The 24,363-nt window shown below is 47.7% G+C and overlaps 1 protein-coding gene across 17 annotated transcripts in view; it reads left to right on the forward strand.

Annotated features, from left to right (window-relative positions):
• PITPNC1 (phosphatidylinositol transfer protein cytoplasmic 1) overlaps positions 1–24,363 on the forward strand; it is a 274,896-nt gene that overhangs the window by 219,422 nt on the left and 31,111 nt on the right. For all 17 annotated transcript variants that reach the window (XM_058705661.1, XM_058705675.1, XM_058705670.1 and 14 more), the window contains one exon: positions 5,375–5,470. In XM_058705661.1, the coding sequence (XP_058561644.1) occupies positions 5,375–5,470 (96 nt within the window). The remainder of the gene's footprint in view (positions 1–5,374; positions 5,471–24,363) is intronic.

Consider the following 24,363-nt stretch of genomic DNA (forward strand, 5'->3'; position numbering starts at 1 on the left):
GGGCAGAGAGCCTACTTTATAAATAAGTAAATAAACAAACAAACAAACTTGGATCTTAAACCACAGAAGTTACCATTCTAGAGAAAAAGGATGCAGAATCTGTGACTCCCAGGTTTGTGGATTTCTGAAAAGCCACTGTACCCAGTGCTGTCCCTCACTGGGCTGTAACAAGAGAGATTCCAAATCTAGAAAGACACCCCTCCCTGTTCGAGGAAGAAATCTAGTGCCTTGTTAAAACGCATTTCATATTTGTCAATGTACCTTTCCCTTCTGAGTTAGGACCACATGACTCCTATTAAATAGGGGTATTTCAGGGCACCTGGCTGGCTCAGTCAGAGCATACAACGCTTGATCTCAGGTTTGTGAGTTCGAGCCCCATGTTGAGTGTAGAGATTACTTAAAAATAAAATCTTTAAAAAAAAAAAAACCAGGGTGTCTGCCCTTCTCCATCCCACCCACCTCCGTGTATCTATACTCTCCTGGGGAAATGACTTTTAAGAATGGAGTTTTCATGGGTATTCTCCCATACTGGGATATTTAAGCTGTTTGCTTCCTGTCTCTGTTTTTTCTTGCCATTACAATAATGTCAGGATGAAAATCTTTGCGCATGAAGCTTTTCCTTCATTTAAGATTCTTAAGATAAATTCTCAAAGCTTAAGCTTACTAGGTCAAAGTATATTAAGATTTTAAAGATGCTTCATACTTAATGTTCCTAATACTTTACAACAAAGGGGAAATTACTCCCTTTTTGTTTGGAATCTGTAAGATAATGTTTACTCAGGAGATCTGCCTTCTCATTGTCGTAGTGCTCAGTCCAAATCAAAAAGAGTTTGTTTATTGAGCGCTCATTGCCTGGTGGGTGGGTGGGAGAAGGTCGGGAGAGTCAACCAGATTGGCACTGATATCCACTGCAGATGATCTGTGGGCGGGCATGTCTCTGGTAATTAACCAAAGATGGGAGCATTATTCTTGGGGATGTAGGGAAAGTACCACAATTAACTCCCTAACCCAGCTCCCATCCCAGAAGGGAACAGCTTCTCCCCAAGAAGTTCCCAAGACCGTCAAGGTGCACGGCACCTGTGTTAGGTGCGGGCCTGACGGAGCCGTGACTTGATGTATCAACGAGATGCATCTCATCATAAAGCTATCTCAGCAGATCTCGTGTTCCAGCTGAGAGAGCCAATGGTTTGACCAGCATTTTGGCAGCCACTTCTGCTGCTGGGGAAACCCAAATGAATAGTAGTTACTCATGGTATTTTCCTCTGGGGCCTGACTAAGCCTCTGTAACAGTGGTGGCTTAGTTCTGGATCGTGCCCTTAAACTGAGCATGAAGATCCGACCGTTTCACACACACCCCCCCCCCCCCCCCCCGCCATGTGGCCTATGATTCCACTCCGTCGTCGTGATCCCCGGCTCTGTTCCATTTCTCCGCCTCAGCGCCTCTGTGGACGACCCAAGGCAGCTGGCTGTGAAGGGTCAGAGAAGGAACGCTTGCTCCAGAAAAACGCACCTCGCCAAATTTGGGGTGCGAGTCCAGGATGTTTCACAGCTTCCTGGTACCCATCCGTTTGACGAAGGCTTTTATTTTCAGGTGAGGCTACAGGGACCCCAAGGAGGTACAAGGTCTCGCCCAAGGTTACACAGAGGAGATCATTGAAGTCCAGCTCAGCTCACCTGGTGCCCAGTCTAAGACCTGTCGGCGAATACCGTGAAGTTCCCGCTGGACATTGAGCCCTCTGTTGAGAATTACGGAAAGTTAGGGTGCTTCCGACCAAGGCAGTAGAACTCCTGCTCATGAAAGGCAACTAAGATCGATTAGTAAGCGATATTCCTGCCGTGGATTCCTCTTTGGGAAGTAAAAGCTAATGCCATCCATTAAGTCGGCGGGCACCGATTGAGCACCTAAGAGCATCTCCCCAAATCTCTAATCATTGGGAGGTTAATTATTTATTGAAAATTAGAACTCTTCGTAACCTCAGGCCTGAAGAGAGTTTTCAGTCTCAAGCCTCAAGTGGTTTCTGTGGCTGTGTTCAAGCGGTGGGAACCCCACCCTGGAACAATTACTGTGATGGCACTCCGTATTTCCAGTGTAAATTAAGTGTCAAGGTAGGGAAGGCCGAGTAGATTCTGCGACGATCTCTGCTGTTCCAACAAAGCAGAAAAGTTCCCAGTCTGAGGGGAGTTCCCAAACTCAGTTGCTCACGACATACATTTTGTAAGTAGTGAGAGGAGAAGCAGATTCCAGCTTCATCTTTCTGGGAAGAAGCAGGAAGCATTTATCTTCCCGCTTGGGTGCCGAAAGGCAGCTTTTTATCCCTGGAGGGGTCTGGTTGTGAAGGCTGGAGACTCGCCCTGAATCTGAGGTTCTCTGCCAGCTCTTGTGTGACCCCAGGCAAAGCTCTTCGCTTCCTTGAGCCTTGGTTTTCTCATCTGAAAAATGAGAATTTTCTCATCTCAGTTCTCTCTCTCAGTGTCCTGATAATGTAGTTTTTTTGTGGTTTGGTTGGTTGGTTTTTAATGTTTATTTATTTTTGAGAGAGAGAGAAGGAGACACGGAATCCGAAGCAGGCGCCAGGCTCCAACGGGTCAGCCCAGAGCCCTACGCCGGGATCGAACTCACAAGCCGTGAGATCATGACCTGGGCCAAAGTCGGACGCTTAACCGACTGAGCCACCCAGGAGTCCCTGATAATGTAATTGCTAACATAAATGGCTCCTCCCCCTGGCTTTATAGTCTATTCTTTCATTGTAGCAAATACTTTATTCTGCCTTGCATCTTACGAAATAGCTTCCTAATCGGTCTTAGTAAATGGTAACTCTGTAAGGGCAGGAACTCAGCCCTCCTTGTCTTTGTAGCCCGCAGAGCTGAGGGCAGCAATTTATATACACAGTGTGTCAGTCGGGGCTCGATTAGGAGGCACACGATAATTTGAATAGAGGGAGTGTAATATAAGGAATTGTTAAACTTTGATAGGTGTAACTATAAAGATGTAAAGGGAACCCCAAAGGGTACCCAAGGCTGAGGGAGAATACAGAAGGAGGAACAGACTCGGAAGAGGTTCCTCTCCGTGGCTGTGGGGCTCAGCCTTTACTGGAGAGGTTGTGGTCATAGCCCACTGAAAGGTGGAGTTTGCAGGTTTTCCTGGACCAGGGCTGGTCCACGGTCGCTAGGCACTGGGAAACAGCCCGCTGGGCACTGGTCAGATGACACTGTTGGGCAGGTGTGTAGAGGCGAGTGCCACAGCCAGTGCAAACCCTGGAACGCACGGTCCTACATGCAGAGGGCCAAGGTGAAGGCCAGGGCCGCAAGGTCACCAGGCAACTGTGCGCTCCCGGCGTGCAGCTGAGACAGAACGCCACTGAATGTCCCCACTGACGGACTCTGCACCAGGAGAAGATCCAACACCAGGAAGAGAAGCCCCCTTCCTCCTGCCGCGTCCCTCCAGTAAATGACGTAATGTCATAACTGCTGTAAAGAAGACGTGCTTCTAGGGTCCAGTGCGTTATCTCAGAGCAGAAACTAATGGGTTAATTCGCAGCTGAGGGGCAATAATGTGATAACTGGTATAATAGGTGATCCAAAATGTTTGGATTAAATTAGGAAAAGCCACACAATCTGTCAGTGCCTCCCTTAACCCCTGTTTATTTCCCCTTCCTTCAGTCCCATAAATTTTACCACCAATAAATGTCAAACCTCTCTAACTTCTTTTGTAATTTACTCTCTAGAAGCTCATTTCCCTCTGGGGTATTCCATTTTGTTTTGTTTTCTTAATGAGGCACATGTCTGTCTTCTCTTGGCACACACTTAAAAGAGACTCCGGTAAAGAGAAGGGGTGGGGGAGGAGAGAGGGGAAGAGAGGGGGAGGGAAGGAGACTCATGAGAACAACCTGACACCCAGTATTTCATTTATTTTATTTCTCCACTCAAACTTGAACTTGTTTCCATACAATCTCTTTCATTTCAAAGCCATCCACCTGTCCTTCCTGAACACTCTTGAGTGTCCCCAGGCACTTGACCTCAAGTGGCAGTGGAAGGAGCCAGAGCTGATCCGAGAACCGGTCCTTCTCTCCCTTTAAGGAAGAGGCGGTGGCCACCTCAGGTCAGACTGGACAGTCAGTCTCCTTGGACAAATCCGAAACGTCCAGTCCCCGACCATTTTAGAAGAAAATAGACGACAGAGCAAACATCAGACTTGGAGGATAAATACCAGCACAGATATTATTGGAAAGCATTTGGAAAAGACTAATAGTTTCAAGTCACGAATCAACCAAGGAGAGTGTAGCATGGAAAGGGTCCTGCAGAGGCTGTCCTGTGGGAGATCATGTTATTAATAGGCACCAATTTGTGTCACATGTCAAGTCAGTGTTCTTAGGCACACTGTTCTGCCAAAATATTTCATTGTCTTCTGAAGAATCAGATTTAATCAGCGGGCACAGTTGATTTCCCTGGCAGGAATTAGCCAAACAGTGAGGTGGGGATACAGCTAAAGCTAAGATGTCTTCCAAGGATGAAGTGGTTTTGCAAACTTAGTCTGTCTACCAGCCTTCAGCAGGGCTGGGAAGAGCATCCCTTTAGGCTAGAAAAAATGAGAAGGGAGAAAAGTAGAACTTCATCGTTCCACCAGAATTTATATCCAGATATGTAGCTGTCTTACGTATTTCATTGCAAGTGATGGACATTCTGGGCCACTGGAACCTAAAGCAGAAGATCAGGGAACCCTCGCCATTTCTCCACAAGCTCTCCCTTCTTATTCCTACGTGTCCCAAAGAAATCGTGTTCTTAAATAAACAAAAGTAATACGTGGGTTTATTCCTGGGTGATGAGATTGTGGACAATCTCTATTTTCTTCTTTTGGTTTATCTGTTTGTTTGTTTTTTTTTTCTGCCACGGGCATGTGTTGTTTGTGAAGGTAAACATATATAACATTTTTCGTGAAAATGAAACAAAACAAAACGCATTTGTCTTCCCTAAATCTTGGGCTCTGTTGCCACTTGTGGTCTTCTATCTAGCCAGACCCTTTGTAGCCTCTTCACGCCCCCTGTTCAGATTCACTGCCAAAAAAAACTCAGCAGTCTTCATTTTTGGAAGAGATTTATTTCTTCACTCTTGGACTTCTAAAAACAGACCACTTTTTCTTCTACTCCTTGCCAGGCGGTGATTGATGCTACACCTGCCTCTGATGTGACAAAATGTAAGCGACGAATAAAAAGCCTTTCATGAGTCTTGCACATGCCAAGGCCGGCAGAAAGCCCCAGCCAGGAGCACTGAGCCATGTGAAGATACTCCGTGGGGTGTTATTCTGCCTCGGGCACAGTCACGCCAACCATAGGTGCCTGGAGATACTAACTTTTGATATGTTGCTCTGCCCTTTCAGATTTTTGACAATGAGGCCAAAGACCTAGAGAGAGAAGTTTGCTTTATTGATATTGCCTGCGATGAAATTCCAGAACGTTACTACAAAGAATCTGAGGTAAGCGGTAAATGTGGGATGATATATAGACGAGATTCATTCATTCGTTCATTCGTTCATTCATTCATTCATTCAACAGATAGTTATTAAGTAAGTCCTAAACCGGGAGACTTTCATCCATCTCTGTGTTGATTCAGTTTGGTCTCACATCTTGCTGGATTATTTGATACGACTCTCAGAATTAAGTTCCTACTCCTCAGGGCCCTGGCCGCCACTCCATTTCAGTTTAGTTTTCCTGTCTCCCCAACTCTGCCATCATTCCAGGTAGCAAAATATCCCGTAGGCCAAACCATCCAACATACCGGCCTCCAAAAAAAACAGCAGTCACCTGTGACTTCCTGTTTTGCCAGGCCCTGCACAACCCGTCTCCCCATCTGCATGCTCTGTGACGGCAGGGGCTGGGTTTTATTTGTATCTTTGGGGTGTAACACAAAGAAAATGCTCTCTCCATCCTCTGAGCGAATACTGAAACTGGAAACAGCTCATCTTGACACAGAACTTTTCTCTCAAAACAGGAAGTGCCTTCGTGAGGGCTTCTCTTTTTTTCCATTCTTGATGGAGAGTAAATCTAAGAGCATGTCTTTTTCTACAGCTTCCACCCTACTAGAATCCGTCGTGTGCCTCAGTCCATCCAACCTTGTGATTTTACTGCTGGTGCGAGTTGCCATTTATATCCCGTTCGTATTTTATTAATGGCTGCTGGCGGAACTTGGGTGACCCCCCCCCCCTTGTAAATAACATCCCAGCCCTGCGCTGACAGCAGATGCAGGGCTATTTCTGTTGTTTAGCAACAGGCAGCCAATCACAATATGTTTGGACTCAGGGCCCCAGGCTCGTCCTTGAGCCGTAACACATGGACCTTGAGACTCTTTCCTCAGATTCATTAAGGCTGATTTAAGACATAATAAATAAACCTGTTAAAAATGAATTCCACTGTTCTACCGACTGGGCTCCCAGTATGGTTTTGGATTTTTTTTTTTTTTTTTTTTTTTTTTTTTTTTTTGCCTCCACATTTTGGGATCTTAACCTGCCCTTAGCAAATGCTTAGCTGTTTGATTGCGGGCGTGAGAGCTCTAGGGCTGATGTCCCTTCTTCAAACGATGGGGAGAGGCTGATGTGAATTACTCTCGGTTGGCCTCCAAGGCTGAGCTTTGTAGCGTCATCCACTGACACCAACACTGTGCAGCCAACCACCCTCATGAATTTTCAGGAAAACAGTGAAATGCGCTCTGCGTCACTGGGCCCGCGGAGGAGGAGGAGAAACATGGCCTCTCCTTGTCTCATCGTACGGAGGATGTTCTACGGTTTCATATCAAGTCCCCCAGTACGTACGGGGGCTTCGGGGACGCATTAGAGCACCACGCAGCACAGCGGGGGAAGCTGTGTCCCGTCACTTCCGTGGCTCCTTCGGCCTGGGTGGGGGGGCTGCCGTCTCCCTCTTTGCGAGCTCAGGCCTTCCAGGAAGGCAGAAGACTGAATTAATTTCAGCTCTGCCTCTTAGATTGCTTCGATGTGATCCTGCCTGGGACTCACGGGGATCCCTCTTGATTTGGTGGAAAGTCTTAGGATAAATATGGAAAATGCTAATGACGAAATCAACAAGTCTCATTGCCAGTCAGCGGGTACCCGATTCATCTCCTTGTGCTTTGTGCTCTCAAGAACCGTCCCTGGAAAGCTTCTTTTCATTTACACAGACATTCAAGGAGCTTTTTTCTTCATTCTCCACGGTCATTCATTTCTCTTGGTCACAAAGTATTCTTTTCTGGATGCGGTTGGCCAGGGAAGCGACACTTAGATTTTCTTCAAGTGCAACGGAACGCCTTTGCAGAAATTAAAGCCATGCATCATGTGATCTGATCTGTGCTTTTAAAAGATTGCTCTGGGGGCCCCTGGGCGGCTCAGTCAGTCAAGCATCAGACTCTTAATTTCAGTTCAGGTCATGATCTCGTGGTTCGTGAGATTGAGCCCTGTGTTGGGCTGGGCGCTGACAGCATGGAGACTCCTTGGGATTTTCTCCCTCCCTCTCTCTCTCTGCCCCTCCCCTGCTCGCGTGTGCTGTCTCAAAAATAAAGAAAGAAACATTGTAAAAAATTATGAAAGATTTCTCGGGATGGAAAATGGACTGGAGAGAAGCACAGCAGAAGTCGGGAAACCACTGAGGCCATTGGAGTTATCTGCATTATTGGTTTTTCACCTTATGGGGTGGTTTGAACTAGTGTGGTTGGAAACAGATGGTTTTGGGGGCGATTTTGAAGATAGAATTGACCGGGATCGGTCATGCACTGGATGTGAAGATGAGAGAAAAGCAGGTGTCAGGATGACCTTAAGGTTTAATGGATCGGACAACAAGTTGACAGGGTTGAAGAGTGGATTTCTGAGAAAGATAGATGGATTTTGCGATGCCAACGAGACATCCAAAGCACAGAGAAATGAGTCTAGAGCGGAGACTAGAGAAATCTGGGCTGGTGACAGATGCGGGAATATTTGGAAAATCCTGGGGATGAATGAGAGGGAAAAAGCATAAAGTATAAGCAGGAAATGAGTTTGAGTGCCAGCATTGAGGGAGGGGGCTGCATTTGGAGATCAGGAAGAAGAAGGCGAGGCCCCAGGAATCTAAAGAACCGGGCAGGAAGTTGGAAGGAAGACACGGAGCGTGCACGAAGGAATAGAAGTTTCAGGAGGAAGCCAGTGACCCGTTGCACTGAGCCCTGCCGGGAGGTCCGGTAAGATAAGAATGGAATACTGTCCCATAGAGCGGTGGCTGTCAGCTGGGGGAGTTCACCCCACAAGGATGCTTCCAGTATCTGGAGACATTTTTGATTGTCCCAACTTGGGTGGAGGACAAAGATACTGCTAAAGATACCACAATGGACAGGACAGTGCCCCCTGCCCCCAACAGGGAATTACCTGGCCCCAGATGTCACTCGTGCCGAGGCTAGGGAAACCCTGCCCTAGAGGAAATGGTCACTGGAGATGAACGGAACTTGGGACCCAGCTCTCCCACCCTGCCACTCTGGCTCCCACGCAGAGCCAGCCCTCCCTGTCCCGGAGTCTCAGGATTTCTTAGCGGCTGTGGAAGAAAGGGGCTCCAGAGCGCTCAGCCCTGCACGCTTTCCATCAGGTACCCCTTCCCGGAGGATCCCTGGCCCACACTGCAGGTGGAATTCTTCCTCACTTGCCCTAGCAGTTAGACCACAAAGGAAGAGGCGTAATCGGGAGCCCCCAACAAAATCTTAGGGAAAGTATGCTCCGTGGGACTCCCTCGTGACCCCCAACCCCACATCATTCCGCTTCCAGGCTCCAGACCGCATAGGAACCCACCTGAAGGGAGAGAAGGGAGTGTCCTGGGCTCATTTGGTTGTGTGTCATCAGCCAGGGGCTGGGAACAAGGGAAGGAGCCGATTCGGAAGGCAAACCACTTCCAAATAAGTTTCCACTGGGCACCCTAAATAATTCACATCCTCCTCCCCACCGCAAGAGCTTTCTTCTAAAATGACTGACCTTGTCATTCTCTGCTTCAGACCCCCTCACTGGCTGGGAGGAAGCCCCGTGCCTTAGCAGGGCCCTCCGCCCTCTCCACTCCCCGGTCCTCCCCACCTCTGCGCCACTCAGCTGGCGAACTTCTCCACTGGGGCCTTTCCTGGGCACCCCACCCCACCCGCGAAAGCAAGAGCCGTCTTCTCCCATCACCGTACCTGCCCAGCTAGTCCACGGCCAGCACGTGGCAGACGCTTACGAGACGGTCGTTGAATGAATAAGTGAAAGCCGGGGCAGCCGAGTTGGCTGTGTCAGCATCATAAATAGGAGCACGTTTTCCACGGAGAAAGCTCAGGCGCTCGTGGGTCGACTCCGTTCTGCAATTTTTGATGCTTATGCATTCAGACCAGGGCTATGTGGGTCACCCGTCTCCTCCCAGCTCCGGTCACACGCACCACTGTCCAGGCCGAGGCAGCGGCCTGAAGCATTTGCTTTCCTCCTCCCGTTTCTCCCTGGAAAGCTCCGAGCCGCACGAGAGGCGAGAGTGCCTCTCTTCGTTAAGGTGACTGGAGCTGGGAATTTTCCACTGGGTGCCCTCCGCCTGGCGGAGCCTTGTGCCACCACTCACCAGAGATTGAGAAGGACACTCTGGAGACTCGGATCAGGTGACAACACGGTGCTCTCCTTATTCTCGTTTTGCAGTGCTGCTGTCTCCTCGCCACACCAAGGGCCTGAGCTTCAACCCCCAAGAGCCTCTTAGCCTCAGGTTTTGTTCTCATGACCATTGCAAGACTCTGCAAACAAAACAAAACAAAACAAAACAGCGCGATTTCCCAGAAACGGGGAGCACCTCCATTCACCTCAGCACAGCCCCACCAAGGCCCCGCCCCCATCAATCATAAAGCTCTTTGCATCAAGTCACATTAGCACCCCCCAAAGCAGGAGAGGGGAAGTGAAACCAAAATCCGAACAGGTTGTGCTTGTCAGGCACTTGATATGTGGGTTCTTTCCCCTGCCAAGATTTCCATCCCAACCCTCTCATGCTCTGCCAAGGCTTCAAGGTGAAGATCCCAGCCCAGGAATGAGGAACTCCGTACAATATGTCAGAAGCGTGCCTGCAGAGGACACAGGCCGGGAGCCCGGGCCTGCAAAGCTGAGTTGGCAGTTTGGGGGCGCAGGAACACATCTCAACACCCAGCCTACGGGACTGGTCCGGCCCGGCCAATTCCCAGAGTCCAGCTTAGAGAGCTCTAGCTCGCGGAGGCCGTTGGTGTTGGCTTAAGGTAGAGTCCGCGCTCTGTGTCCTTGATTGACCAGAGACGGTGATGTCTGTGTTGGCCTCCAGGGTGCTGCCCCCCCACAGCTCTCCACCAGGGACACAAATGTTGGGGGGGGGGGTGGCATATGGGCATATGCTTCTAAATGTTCAGACATGCCTTGCGTAGAAAGGAGCAGGGAACGTAATTACCTGCCAGAGCTAAGTTTATACATAGAGGACTTTTTTGTGCTTTGTTTTTATTTGTTGTTGTTGTTGTTGTTGTTTTTAATCTTCATTGATTTATGTAAAGCAAAGAGGGGAGCCTCATTGTCCCACACAGAGGGGCAATTTTTCCTGTCAGGGGACATCTGCCACTGTCTGGAGATATTTTTGATTGTCACCACTTGCGGGGGATAGGGTCCTTATGGCGTCTAGTGGGTGGAAAGGCCGGATACGCTGCTAAACGTCCTACAAATGCACAGGACGTCCCCAAACACCGGGAGTGGCTAAGTCTAGAAACCGTGTTGTAGACCAATCCAAGGAAAGGAAATTTAGTAAAAGCAGTAGTAGCAAGACTTTCTTTCTTTCTTTCTTTCTTTCTTTCTTTCTTTCTTTCTTTCTTTCTTTCTTTCTTTCTTTCTTTCTTTCTTTCTTTCTTTCTTTCTTTCTCTCTCTCTCTCTCTCTCTCTCTCTCTCTCTCTCTCTCTCTTTCTTTCTTTCTTAAGTAGGCTCCACACCCAGCACAGAGACCAACACAGAGCTTGAATTCATGACCCTGAGATCAAGACCTGAGCTGAGATCAAGAGTCAGACACCTAGGGTCGCCTGGGTGGCTCAATTGGTTAAGCGTCCGACTTCGGCTCAGGTCATGATCTCACGGTTCATGGGTTCGTTGGGCTCTGTGCTGACAGCTCGGAGCCTGGAGTCTGCTTCGGATCCTGTGTCTCCCTCTCTCTCTCTCTCTCTCTCTCTCTTTCTCTCTGTCTGCCCCTCCCCCACTCACGCTCTGTCTCTCCCTCTCAAAAATAAATAAACATTAAAAAAAAAGAGTTAGAAACTTAAACTTAACCAGCTGAGCCACCCAGGTGCTCCTGGTAGCAAGACTCCTTAGTGAATTTTTTTAGTTTGCATTCACTAAGGGCCTACTGTGTGCCAGGCTCTGTGCTGGGCACTGAGGCTACAGAGGCCATGATTGTGTCTAGTCTCTGCCTTTGAACTGGATCTTTTTTTTTTTAATGACAGAAATTCTGGGGCGCCTGGGTGGCTCGGTCGGTTGAGCGTCTGACTTCGGCTCAGGTCGTGATCTCACAATTCATGAGTTCCAGGCTCACGTTGGGTTCTTTGCTGACAGCTCGGAGCCTGGAGCCCACTTTAGAGCCTGTGACTCCCTCTCTCTCTGCCCCTCCCCTGCTAATGCTCTGTCTCTGTCTCTCGAAAAATAAATAAGCGTTTTTTAATGACAGAAATTCCTCTTTCCCTTTATTTACAGGGATGTAAAAGAAGTCCCCATCTTACCAGTGATAAAGAGAGCATAAGAATTAAAAAATTTTTTTTAATTTTGAGAGAGAGAGAGCACGAGCAGAGGACGAGCAGAGAGAGAGGAGAGAGCAAGAATCTGGGGCGGGAGCCAGTGGGGAGCCTGATGGGGGCTTGAAACCACAAATCGTGAGATCGTGACCTAAGCTGAAGTTGGACACTTAACTGACTAAGCCACCCAGGTGCCGCTAGAGCATAATAGTTTTTTTTTTAATTTTTTTAAAACTGTTTATTTATTTTTGAGAGAGACAGAGTGCGAGTGGGAGAAGGGCAGAGAGAGAGAGAGGGAGACACAGAATCCGAAGCGGGCTCCAGGCTCCGAGCTGTCAGCACAGAGCCCGACGCGGGGCTCGAACCCACGAACTACAAAATCATGACCTGAGCTGCAGTTGGACGCTTAACCGACTGAGCCACCCAGGCGCCCCTAGAGCATAATAATTTTAATGGAGAAATTTACAATGTTTGGAACTTGGGCGCTGGGAAGGGCACATGTGAGTGATGCTGCCCAAAAGCATGGACTCCTGAAGTGGTGTAATAGAATTAGGACAGTACCAGGGAGGTTTTAGGCAGAATTTGAGAGCATTCCCCTTGAGCTGGATGCCTAAGGGGACTCCTTTGAACTCAGCCTGTAAGCCCCTGGATTCTAGAATCTTCTTGGACCGGTAGCCCGTTCATTGGTCACACCGATCTAGACACCCGTTGAATTCTCTCTTAAGGGAAAAGAACAGAACAGAGAGAGAAACATCTAACTCTTCCAATAACCGCCCAGGGTGAGAGATTAAATGCTGTTTGCTAAGTTCCGACGGGCCGCGGAAAGGGAACCGAGAGACCAAATGAGTAAATATTGTCACGCTTCGCTCTACCCTTCTGTACAAAGTGCTTCGTCCGAACTGCTCGGCTCCCTCAGATTAAAATCTTCTCATTTTGGTCCTCATGTTGGCGATTTAGGGTGGTAAAAATTTTCACTTGTCTCCAAATGGCCAGGCTTAACACAGCTGCCTCACACCGGGTACGTGACGTCATCTTCCCCCCCCCTTTCCCTCCGTCTGTCTGTTTCTGAGAGTAACGCAACTGTTTTGTGATGGCTTCCAACTCACTGGGGCCAGGTGCTTCTGGGTAGTTGGACTGACCGTATCGTGGAGAGGAGGGGACACCCTCTGCCACCAAAGTGCTCCCTGGTGACCAGACGCTAACATCAGCTGCCGGGTCGCAGGACCCGGAGCCCTCCTCGGTGGCAGGGTCTCCATGAGGCCAGTGCTTTAGAGAGGAAAGGACTTGGAGCGGGGGGTGGGGGGGGAGGAGTTCTGGAAGCGGCCAGAGCAGCAGATATAAAGGGAAAAAGTGGGACACCCTCACTTTTAAGAAGCCTGTAATCCAGGTATCACAACATAAAAGGCTAAGTAAGGAACAGCAGGAGGCAGCGGACCAGGAGGCTTCGCAGCTGAGGTTTACTCCCCTGAAACTCTGTTCCGTCATCACTACAGGATTTCAAGGAGGGGGCAGCTCTCTAAACAGAAGCGACCAAGACAGGCTTTAGAGGAATGGTGGGATCTGAGCGGGACCTTTCAAAAATGATGTTCTTTCCTCCTTGTTCACAAAGTAAGATGTGGTCCTTGTAAACGACAACGACCACCAACAAAAGCAAAAAAACCGGCATAGGAATATATGACATCGAAAAGACAAATGTCCTGCGATATGTCATCCCAGAGATAGCTGTAGTTACAGCCGGTGTTTCTGATGTGTATACTTAACCATAATGCATAAGTGACGTTATTGTATGAAAATAAGCCCACCCTGTGCAACGACACCACACTGTACCGTTTGCAACGTGTACGTTTTCACGAACCACATGAGCTTGCCGCCTGTTTGTGGCAGCGCACGTGTCCCTGGCAGGTTTTGTAAGGGCTGTATGACGTGCCAGTGTGTGGTTCCTCCGTTCTCGTGCCATTCGTCGTTTGCTGGACATTTGAGAGGGCTTTCCATTCTCTTGCGGGGATAGTACTCTAGGAAGCATCTCACGTGCTATCTTTTCCGTGTTGTTCTAATAATGTTGCCGCAGATTATGGGGCACCTGGGTGGCTCGCTCAGTCAGTGGAGCGTCTGACTCTCGATTTCGGCTCAGGTCACGATCCCAGGGTCATGGGATCGAGTCCTGCATTGGGCTCTGCCCTAGGCATAGAGCCTGCTTAAGATTCTCTCTTTCCCTCTGCCCCTCTCTCCCACTTGGCTTTCTCTCTCTCTCTTTCTCTCTCTCACTCTCAAATAAAAAAAATAGAAGGGTGCCTGGGTGGCTCAGTCAGGGAAGCGTCCCGACTTCAGCTCAGGTCATGATCTCATGGTTCGTGAGTTTGAGACCTACATCAGCCCAGAGCCTGGAGCCTGCTTCAGATTCTGTGTCTCCCTGTCTCTCTCTGCCCCTCCCCCACTCAAGCTCTGTGTCTCTGTCTCTCGAAGCTACATAAACATTAAAAAATATTTTTAAAAATTACCTTCTGATCCACACGTGTGTGGGAGCAAACTGAATTTTGAAGATGAGTAAGGTTGAAGAGCAGTGTATTGAGGGCAGAGGCAGTGATAATCCCCGTGCCTATTCAGGGGTCAGTGAGTAACTGACTGAGTCAGAAGGGAAGAAGAGCCTTGAATGCCAAGCTAAGGAATTTGGATTTTACTCTGCAAGTAGCAGAGGGCCTTCACAGCAGGGGTCACCAGCCACCATGCAGCGGGACTCCATTTGTGACCTCTCCTGAGAGTCTAACTCCTCCAGGGGATGGTGAGGCGGGGCTTCTGGATGCCAACGGGTTGGTGATTCTCCACCAGCCTGTTTCAACAGCAATAATATTTTGTTAATGCACAGGAACTTTTTAGAAGTGAAAAGGCATTAAACAGCCGTCCAGCCCTCAGCAACCCTGGCTACCACATTTTTAGACCAATAATCAGGAGCTCACTTCCCTAGGAACAAATAGGTAATCTCTTTGGGATCTCATTTCTTCCAAACAAAAGACAGCTAGGTCACCAAGTCTTGACAAAGTACCGTACCTCGTGCTGATTCTTAAAAGCACCTCTGTTCTTTTGGCCTGATTATGTGGAGCTAACTACTGCACTGTTTTAAGCAAAGCCAATTTTACTAGGAAAACAGTAGTGCCCAACTCCAGCCTCGAGAAAAGGTTGTCGTTTTTTAATTTTTCAAAGGAAAAAAAAATTTTCTAACTGCTGCAGCAATTTGCACGAACGAGGTCCCCCAGAGCTCAGGGCTCAGAGGATCAAATCTTACCAATTGGATCAGGTAGTGAAAGGCCAGACCAAGTAGGTCAAACAAAATTGAGGCAAATGAATTCCCAAATAACAGTTCGGAACCAGAGATTCTAAGCCTCTGCCGGGAGTGGAGTTGCTGATTATGGCATTGGATCACCGACTGAATAGAAAAAGTCCTTGGGGCTCGGATGCCTGGGTGGCTCAGTCGGATAAGCCTCCAACTCTTGATCTCAGCTCAGGTCTTGATCTCAGGGCCTTGGAGTTCAAGCCCCTCATTGGGCTCCAAGCTGGGCATGAAGCCTACTTTATAAAAGAAAAAGTCCTTGGGAAATGGCTCCATGCCCCAAAAGGAAGGACTCATCCAAGCAAAACATCCATAAAAGGAGAAACAATTAGGCTTGTTGTAGAGGGATCTATGCAAAAGATAACCTCTAGAACCTACGGGTGGGGATTCCCACCCATTCTTTCCGTGTGAAAATGACTCAACCCCAAGGTAATAAGGGACCCTGGCTCCCAGTCGCCTCCCAAGTGATTACAGTCATTGTGCTGTGCTGCATGGCCACCAATTACTGTATCTTCAAATGAGTGGATGGAGAGATGGCAGGATGGGATGGGATGATATGACGTGAAAGGCACGACACTAAAATGATTAGGACAGGGGCGCCTGGGTGGCTCAAGTTGAGCCTCCGACTTCAGCTCAGGTCATGATCTCGCGGTTCGTAAGTTCGAGCCCCGTGTTGGGCTCTGTGCTGACAGCTCAGAACCTGGAGCCTGCTTCGGATTCTGTGTCTCCCCTCTCTCTCTGCCCCTTCTGCACTCTCTCTCTCTCTCTCTCTCCCAAAAATAAGATAAACATAAACGAACAAAGAAAGTGACTAGCATAGTCTCTGGCTCATAGTAAGCATTTAATAAATGTCCCCTCCCCCTGCTTGGGCTCCGGCATTGAGATCTACAGATGTGTTGCTGGGATGGTTCCTCAGTAGAAACCATGTGTCTTCAGAAAGCGGCTGCCGTGAATGGTGCTCTGGGAGTTTGCATATTGCGTTTTACCTATTGGCATGACTGAATGGAGAAGAGAAACAGAGGAGGGTTGGTTCCAATCCCTCTAGTTCTCAAGATCACAGAATCCTCTGCGGGCACAGCGAGCTCCTTCAGAAACTACAGCCATTTTTTTATTGCTGAGACTTTTTAAAAACTATGTTGTTATTTCTTCTGCTGTTATCACACCTGAATCCAGAGTGATGCGTGTCTCTGATACTTCACCTCTAGGAAACCTTAGCAGTTACACTTACCGTCTGTCGTGCTAACTTCGAGCTGTCTGTGGCACCGGAGTCCAAGAGGGTGCCCAAGGCAGTTTGGGGCATTCTGTCACTGTCCGGCGTCCTTACCAGGCGTATTTTAGAAGAATAACTTTTAAGACTTTAAAAGAAGAAAGAAGGAGCCAAAAGTGAATAGATGCAACCGAGCTTTTCAATTCTGTCCCATGGAGGGACCCCTGGGTGGCTCAGTCGGTTATGCATCCGACTTCAGCTCAGGTCATGATCTCACGGTTTGTGAGTTCGAGCCCCGCGTCTGGCTCTGTGTTGACAGCCCAGAGCCTGGAGCCTGCTTCGGATTCTGTGTGTCCCTCTCTCTCTGCCCCTCCCCTGCTCATGCGCGCTCTCTCTCTCTCTCAAAAAAAAAAAAAAAAAAAAAAAAAAAGAATAAATGTTAAAAATTAAAAAAAAAATTCTGTCCCATGGAGAACCTGTTTAAGAAAACAGGCATTAAATCCACAACTTGCTCAGGACTTGGACCAGCTACATCAGCCTCTGCTGTTTTTAGTTTTATTAAATTAAAGCATCAGAATTTCTTAGCCCTTAGAGCAGAGCTCCCAAATCAGGTCAGAATCACCTTGACACCTTTAAAAAAAAAAAAAAAAAAAAAAAAAAAAAAAAAAGGCAGATATCTGGACCCTACCCTAGACTTACCAAACGAGACGCAGTAAGACAGGACCCAAGGATCTACATAAAATTACACCGGGTTTGGGGAAATAGCCTCAGAGCAGACCTTCCCAACTTTTGCCTGCCGTGATACATGTGGAAAGTAGTTTTTTGACTGGCATATCAGGGAGGACCTCCCGGTGAGAGCTGACCAGCGTCGCGGGGTCAGATGGCCTAGTGTGCTTAGCCGGTGGCCAAGAGAAAGAGTATCTTTCCACATCTATGATCTATTCAAGGTAAGGCAGCTCTGCCTAAGAGAGCTCCATTTTCTGTATTCGAGCTGTTGGGTTTTTTTATTATTTATTTTCTGTGGTCACGTTTTTCTGCCAGCTTATCGTTATTTGATTTTGTGGAGGGAGAAGGTAATAGCAACCTAAGCCTGGAAAACTGCCTATTTCCCTACTAAGGGGAGGGGTCAATGCCTTTGAATATCACTCCATCTGTTGAGAATCTGATACCATCTGGGGAGTCACATCAGCGTTGTCCTTGCCAGCCAGTGGTGTTAATTATAATATACATTTGTGCAGGTTCCCTCCTAAATGGTTTCTGAGCTGGGGACTGGCTTCAGATTGACCCCCATCTAAGTTAATTTCCTCTCTCCAAGACTCACCGTGTCCAGCAGGCCCTTTGGCCCAGTCTTGTCCCGGCCTTTTCCCAGTTGGCTCTCCAAGAATCTGTGGCTACAAGGCTAATGATGGAGGTCATATTTTTCCCCTTGAGAGACAAGACGTGACCCTGTGATTCTCTCCTCCACTCCTTCTCTTTACTCAGACTCCCAAGTACAACTGTTCAGCTTCTGCTCCAAAAATATCCAGGAAAGAATAGGTGTTATTAAGTTGCCTGTCTCCGTCTTAAGGGGCCCAGAGAAAGACCTACAATTACCAGCTCATTCATTTGGGCCTCAGAAGTTTCAGCAGATTTCTCACAGAAGTGCTAGACCCAGACCTAGAGGGCCAAGAACTAACTTTTGAGAAAAATAAAAGTCATGGCTAAGTTGTTTTTATTCAGTTATGTCACTTAAGCCTGACAATCCAATAGAATAGATACTACCTCCATTTTATAAATAAGGAAACCGAAGCTCAGAGAATCTTAAATAACTTGCTGGAAGTTTCCAGAACCTCGATTTAGACCCCGAATTGTCCAGGCTTACAGACTGAGCTTCCCCCACACCAAGCTGGTTCCTTCGGTTAAAGCTGGAGGTACAACTGTTGTCTGTCTTTGAAGAACACTCAATTGGTTTCGTCTCTAAATGCACCTCATTAGCCCCGAGTCTCACTGATCATGTGAATGGAGGATTTGGGGGAAAGACAGGGCAAGAGAAAGGGCCTTTTTAACTCCCCTTAGGTTTATTGATCTGCTAGCACTCCATTTTACATCTTTGGGGGAAATTTTCCTCTTTGTGAATATTCTAGAAAATAGTGGATTGGACAAAACAAACCTAGACTGGAAAAAATAAAAACTGGCCTTCCTATAACTAGGTAATGCAGGGACTCATTAAAGAAAAAAAAAAGATGTCCTAGCCCCTAAAGAGATATCTCCAGACCCCAGTTTGGAAAACATTCCTTTTCTCACCCTATCATCCCCACAACAGTCTTGAAGTTTTTGTTTTTTTGTTTTCTTTAATGTTTATTAATTTTTGAGAGAGAGAGAGAGAGACAGAGTGCAGAGTGTGAACAGGGGAGGGGCAGAAAGGGAGACACAGAATCTGAAACCGCTCCAGGCTCTGAGCTGTCAGCACAGAACCCAAGGCGGGGCTCAAACTCGCAAGCCATGAGATCGTGACTTGAGCCAAAGTTGGACACTTAACTGACTTGAGCCACCCAGGCACCCGGACAGTCTTGAAGTTAAATAACCTGCCCAGGTTTACGCAGGTAGTCGTTGCTAGAACAGAAATTCGAACCCAGGCGTGTCTTGTTCCAAAGCCTTTTCTGTTGCCTCCTTAGTTCGGTTCCACAGAACCTTGCGCCCCTCAGAGGTGCTTCTGGGCCCAGTAAATAATGCAATGCATTGTGTCAAACAATAAAGGTTGAAATAGCCCTAGGACTCCACTTGTCTCTTTCACCTGCCTTATAAATGTATTGGGATTCCCAATAATATTATATTTCGAAAAATGAAATGGGTCCTAAAGTTAAAATATGTCTGAAATCTCCTCCAGTTTTAAAAATGGAAATCCTGTATTGCCTTCAAATTACAGATTGATTGGCTGAGTGAACATCTCTATCCTGGTTTCTCTTCAAGTTGGAGGTCCAGGTTTCCCAAAATAATATAGTACATGAAAGGCAAGCTCGATTTAGGGACAGTTAATCCAGTGCCGATTGCTGTTGCCATGTTGCAACTCATCAAGAATATTTGTTAGTCTATTACAAGCTTTTGATTTATCAAGCTATCTAAGGGCCAAATTGTATGTCCTCGGTATGGATCAAGGCTCCTCATGCGTCATAGCCTGTGTCCAAACAGCACTGCTAAAAGCAGAGTGAGCAGGGACAGTCCACAGCAAGCAATCCCAGTTCAAAGGCTGCAAACCGAGCCAAGTCTGAACCACCCTCCTTTTTGAGCAGAGCTTGCCTCATGGGCTCTTAGGAGAGCTGGTGCCTGGCCTCACTGTCACACACAGTAAGACGGGGGTTCTTTGCAATGTGCCCTTGAGTGACCGTACTGGTTTTGATAAGGTGATCTTAAAAATATAAAGTCATATGTGTTAGTGCTGAAAGGAACAGGTTAGTGTTATATAACAGGATTTTAGGGAGCTGTCTCTGGTTGCTCTAGAAATGGGAGCCAGGCCCAAAGCTGGGGACAAAGGGGTTATGACTCCACATTCCACGGGCAGGTGCTAATCACCGAGGCCAGGTTCTCCCCAGGGCTGGGACTGAGGTGGCCCAGCTGGCCCTCTCATCATGGCCGGGCCATCCGTCTTCCCACCCCACTCCCCTGCCCCCCTGCCCTGCTTCTAGTCTGTATTTGGAGAGGGGGAGGAGAGTTCATGGGGGGTACACTTCTTGCCTAACCCCAAAGCCTTGTGAAGGGAGTGTTTGGAGGGCATTAATTAACAGAAATTGGGACATCTGCAAAAAAGCTGACTCTTTGCCAAGCTGCAAACCTCCAGGTCCAGCCATAGCACTGCCACCCTATGGGACAGGGGCGAGACTGAAAAGTGGCCCCAGAAGTTTGTAGGGGAACATAGACATTGATGCCTACTGCCCATCTGGAGATTTCTGAAGGAGGGGGCTTTTGGAAGGAGCCCATGGTGGGAGCTGGGGTGGAAATGTGGGCGAGTCCGTCTGGGAATAGGATGCAGACATTCCCTTGGTCCTCATGCAAAATGAAGATTATCGTGTACTGTTTTAGAGATTTGTCCGGAGAATTCTGGTATATTTGCCCCGAGACCAACTGTTGCTCCAGTTCTGCCACACTGACCTGGTGTCCGACAATTCAGTTCAGTTCTGACATTACCTGGAGTTGGCGTCAGACCCCACAAGTTCAAGGGCTCGGTCCCCCAAGGCCGCTCCCACTGTAGACGCCCGTCACAAGTCCGGGACCACGCATACAAGTCAGGGCTTCCCACAGCCTCCTCCTCTGGTTGGAAAATTTGCTAGGAAGGCTCGCAGAACTCGGGAAAACACTTTACTTATGTTTACTAGTTTATTACAAAGGGTACAGCTCAGGAACAACCAAATGGAAAAGAGGCACAGGCCGAGGTATGGGTGGGGGGAGGTGCAGAGTTTCCCTGCGCTCTCTGGGCATGCCACACCCCCCAGCGCATCCCTGTGTCCACAGGGAGCTCTCCAGATCTTGTCAAGAGTTTTTCTAGTTCAATCTTCAGCCCCCCTTTCTCCCTCCCCAAAGGTCAGTGGGTGGGGCTGAGGGTTTCCACCCTCAGCACAAGAGCTTCCTGTAACCAGCTCCATTCTGAGGCCATCTGGGGACCTCACCCTAAGTCACCTCAAAATAGGTCTCTTATTATATAAAGATGAAAAGGAAAAGTGTATCTATAAAGTGCTTGACCCTGGCTGTGGTGCACAGGAAGCATCTAATAAACATTAGCTAGCGTGGTTATTTTTCCTTCCAGCCTCTCTTTCTTCTGATCACCTCTGAGGATTTTCTTTGGACTTAATCTTCTCCCTCGGTCCTAACAGGCATCAACAGTGGTTACCCTTCCAGCTGGAGACCACCGACTATTAAATTATTTTGTGGTTTGTGCTCATATTTTCCATTCTCATGCTCCCTCCTCCAGTAGAGTTTTGAGTTTTTCTGGCACTGAATTATAACTGAGAAGGGCTCAGAACACACACCAAAACGCCTCCCCACTACATCCCCCCTTTTCTCTGCCTTTCTGCATGTCAGTAGCACTTTATAAGTCAGGCTCCTTTAAGAGAGTCACTTTGCAGAGGAATAGCACAAATCACTCAGCGTTTGTGGTATACCCGAGTGCCAAGAGCAAATGCTTTAAAAATAGCACTTTAGGTATTAACTGCTAACAAAGCAAGAATTGGCTGCTTGTGGCTACAATTTGCATTTAGGGTTGTTGTTTGGGTTTTTTTTTTTTTGAAGCTGATGCACAGCAGTTGACCTTTTAAGTAAAGTTTTAGGTCACTTCTCGAACACACTCTGAAAGCTCCTTAGTTTTGTTTTGCTTATTTCAACAGCTTTATTGAGAAAGAGTTCACATACCATACAATGACCCATTTCAAGTGGCGAATTTGATGGATTTCAGTGTATTCACAGATATGGGCAGCCATCATCACAATCAAATTTAGGACATGTTCCTATCATCCCCCCACCACACACACACCCGGCTTTTTTACCCCCGATCCCACCCCAGCCCTAGGAAACCCCTAATTTTTTTGTCTCTGTAGATTTCCCAGTTCGAGATATTTCATCTGAATGGGATCCTTTAATATGTGGTCTGTTGTGACTAGCTGCTTTGAAAGCTCCTTAATTTTTTGAGGAGGGCACCTTTTGGGATGAGCACTGGGTGTTGTATGGAAACCAATTTGACAATAAATTTCATATATTAAAAAAAAAAAAAAAAGAAAGCTCCTTAATTTTTTATGTGCATTCCTTTTAGGATTCAAGTTCAAGGAATCTGAGTCCAAATTCAGAGCCGAATTTTACCTGGTTGAAATGCCATTCATTGATGGGGAATGAGGATATATTCATCACTTTGGAGCCTTCAAGACTCCAAGAATGCAGGAAAAAAAGTCCGATAAGTGTTGTTAGTTCATCCCTATTTTAGGACTGAGCGTTGTAGTTACATAATGTAACAGTTCCTACCCAGTTACTGCTTAGCCCTATTTCATTTAACATTTATCAAAAACTTCTAATTTCAATTAACAGGGCAAGCCCCCGTTGGATTTAGTCCTTTGTGGTTCACATTGAAAGCATAATTAATCATGGAGACTTTAAATCTCAGTGAATGTAGACTGATAATATTGCCTCTGAGACGCTAGCTGAGCCCCAGCCAGGCCAGGACCTCCTGGGGGCTCCTCCTTGCACCTCCCGGATGTGAGACTGATTCTAACAAACAAAGAGACACAGTCTCGAAAGGACTGCACTAATGAAGAGGCCCTCGGCTTCGCCTTTGTTCTGCTTTGTCCAAGTGCAAGATGGATGAAGCCTGGAGGTGTGAGTGACTCCAGGGAGAGGAAGCCTCCTAAAGAAGGTGTGCCTGCATGGAAGGGGTGGCCAATGTGGAGGCCAAGGACAGGCTGTTCCAAATGTGCCAATTTGGCATTTGGTTATTTTAAATAAAAGTTACCTAAGAGATTGGCTGTGCAAGAAGGACACTCCAGGACACCTGGCTGAATCCGTTGGTAGAGCATGCAACGCTTGATCTCGGGGTTGTGAGTTCAAGCCTTGCATTGGGTGTGGAGATTACTTGAAAAAAAATAAAATCTTTAAAAAAAAAAAAGGAGGACACTCCGACCCTTCTCTGTCCCCCGAATGCAGGAAATCAATCTCCCTTGTGAAAGGTAGCCTCATCAGGAAGTAGAGAGACCTCCTTATCACCAGAGGTGGGAAATTCAGGGTGCAGAAGCCTGTGTAAACAACCCTTGTTACGTTTTTGTGTATTTACTACCCCGACCCAAATTCTGTTTAGAATACCTTCCTAACTGAAGCTCCCAAAGTTTTCTCTGTCCTGTCAATCCCTCACAGATTTATTCTCTTTGTGTAAAATTTATGAAAACAGGGGCGCCTGGGTGGCTCAGTTAAGTGTCTGACTTCGGCTTAGGTCATGGTTTTGCGGTCCGTGAGTTCAAGCCCTGCATTGGGCTCTGTGATGACCTCTCCGAGCCTGGAGCCTGCTTCAGATTCTGTGTCTCCCTTTCTCTGCCCCTCCCCTGCTCACACTGTCTCTCTTTCTCAAAAATAAATAAACATTGGGGGGAAAAAAAAAAAATATATATATATATATATATATATATCTTGGTAATTTCTTCAGGCCTCAATTTCCTTATTGGCCCTCTGTGCGCACATAATAACACTTTGGGTTTTTTCCTCCTGTTAATCTGTCTCATGTAAATTGAATTCTTAGTCCAACTGGAAGACCTTGAAAGTCAGAGGAAGAATTTTTCCTTCCCTTCACCAATTTGGTCCGTCTGGCTTGGGAGATTACCTCCCTCCACACAGATGGGCTGTAACTCACTACGAGGGCCCGATCTGCCATGTGCCAAGCCTGGGGAGTACCAGCAGACTCCGGAGCCAGAACTCTCATCGGAGATGAACTTAGAAGCCCCCAGCCAGAGGAACTTGCAGCCTGACATGACCCCAGCCCCCCAGCCAGCTGCTGGGCTCCAGGAGCCGTACATCAAGCAGCCTGGAGGCAAGAGCACTGCTTCCCCGGCAGCCCGTGGATCCACCCGCAGCCAGGGCGCGAGGTTCATTGTTCCGTGACCCAGTGAGTGGGCATGCTACGCGAGAGCTAGTTACAGGGGACCCTGTAAGATTTGCCTTGTGAAAATTATGACCCACTGGTGTGGGCTGGGTTGTGTCCCCCAGAAGAGATATGTTGAAGCCCTTAACCCCCTGGCACCTGAGAATGTGAGCTTATTTGGAAATAGCATCCTTTTTTTTTTTTTTTTTAATGTTTTTTTTATTTTTGGGAGAGAAAGAGAGAGCACCCAAGTGGGGGAGGGGCAGAGAGAGGGGAACAGAAGACCCAAAGCAGGTTCTGCACTGATAGCAAGCACAGAGCCTGACGCGGGGCTCAAACCCGCCAACCACGAGATCATGACCTGAGCCAGAGTCAGACACTTAACTGACTGAGCCACCCAGGCGCCCCGGAAATAGCATCTTTACAGAAGGAATCAAGTTAAAATGAGGTTGAGTGGACCCTAATCCAATGTGATTGATGTCCTCATTTAAAAAAAGCCAAGGTGGGAAAGTGTGGAA

The sequence above is a fragment of the Neofelis nebulosa genome, chromosome 16 (assembly GCF_028018385.1).
Source record: "Neofelis nebulosa isolate mNeoNeb1 chromosome 16, mNeoNeb1.pri, whole genome shotgun sequence".
Taxonomy (NCBI): domain Eukaryota; kingdom Metazoa; phylum Chordata; class Mammalia; order Carnivora; family Felidae; genus Neofelis; species Neofelis nebulosa.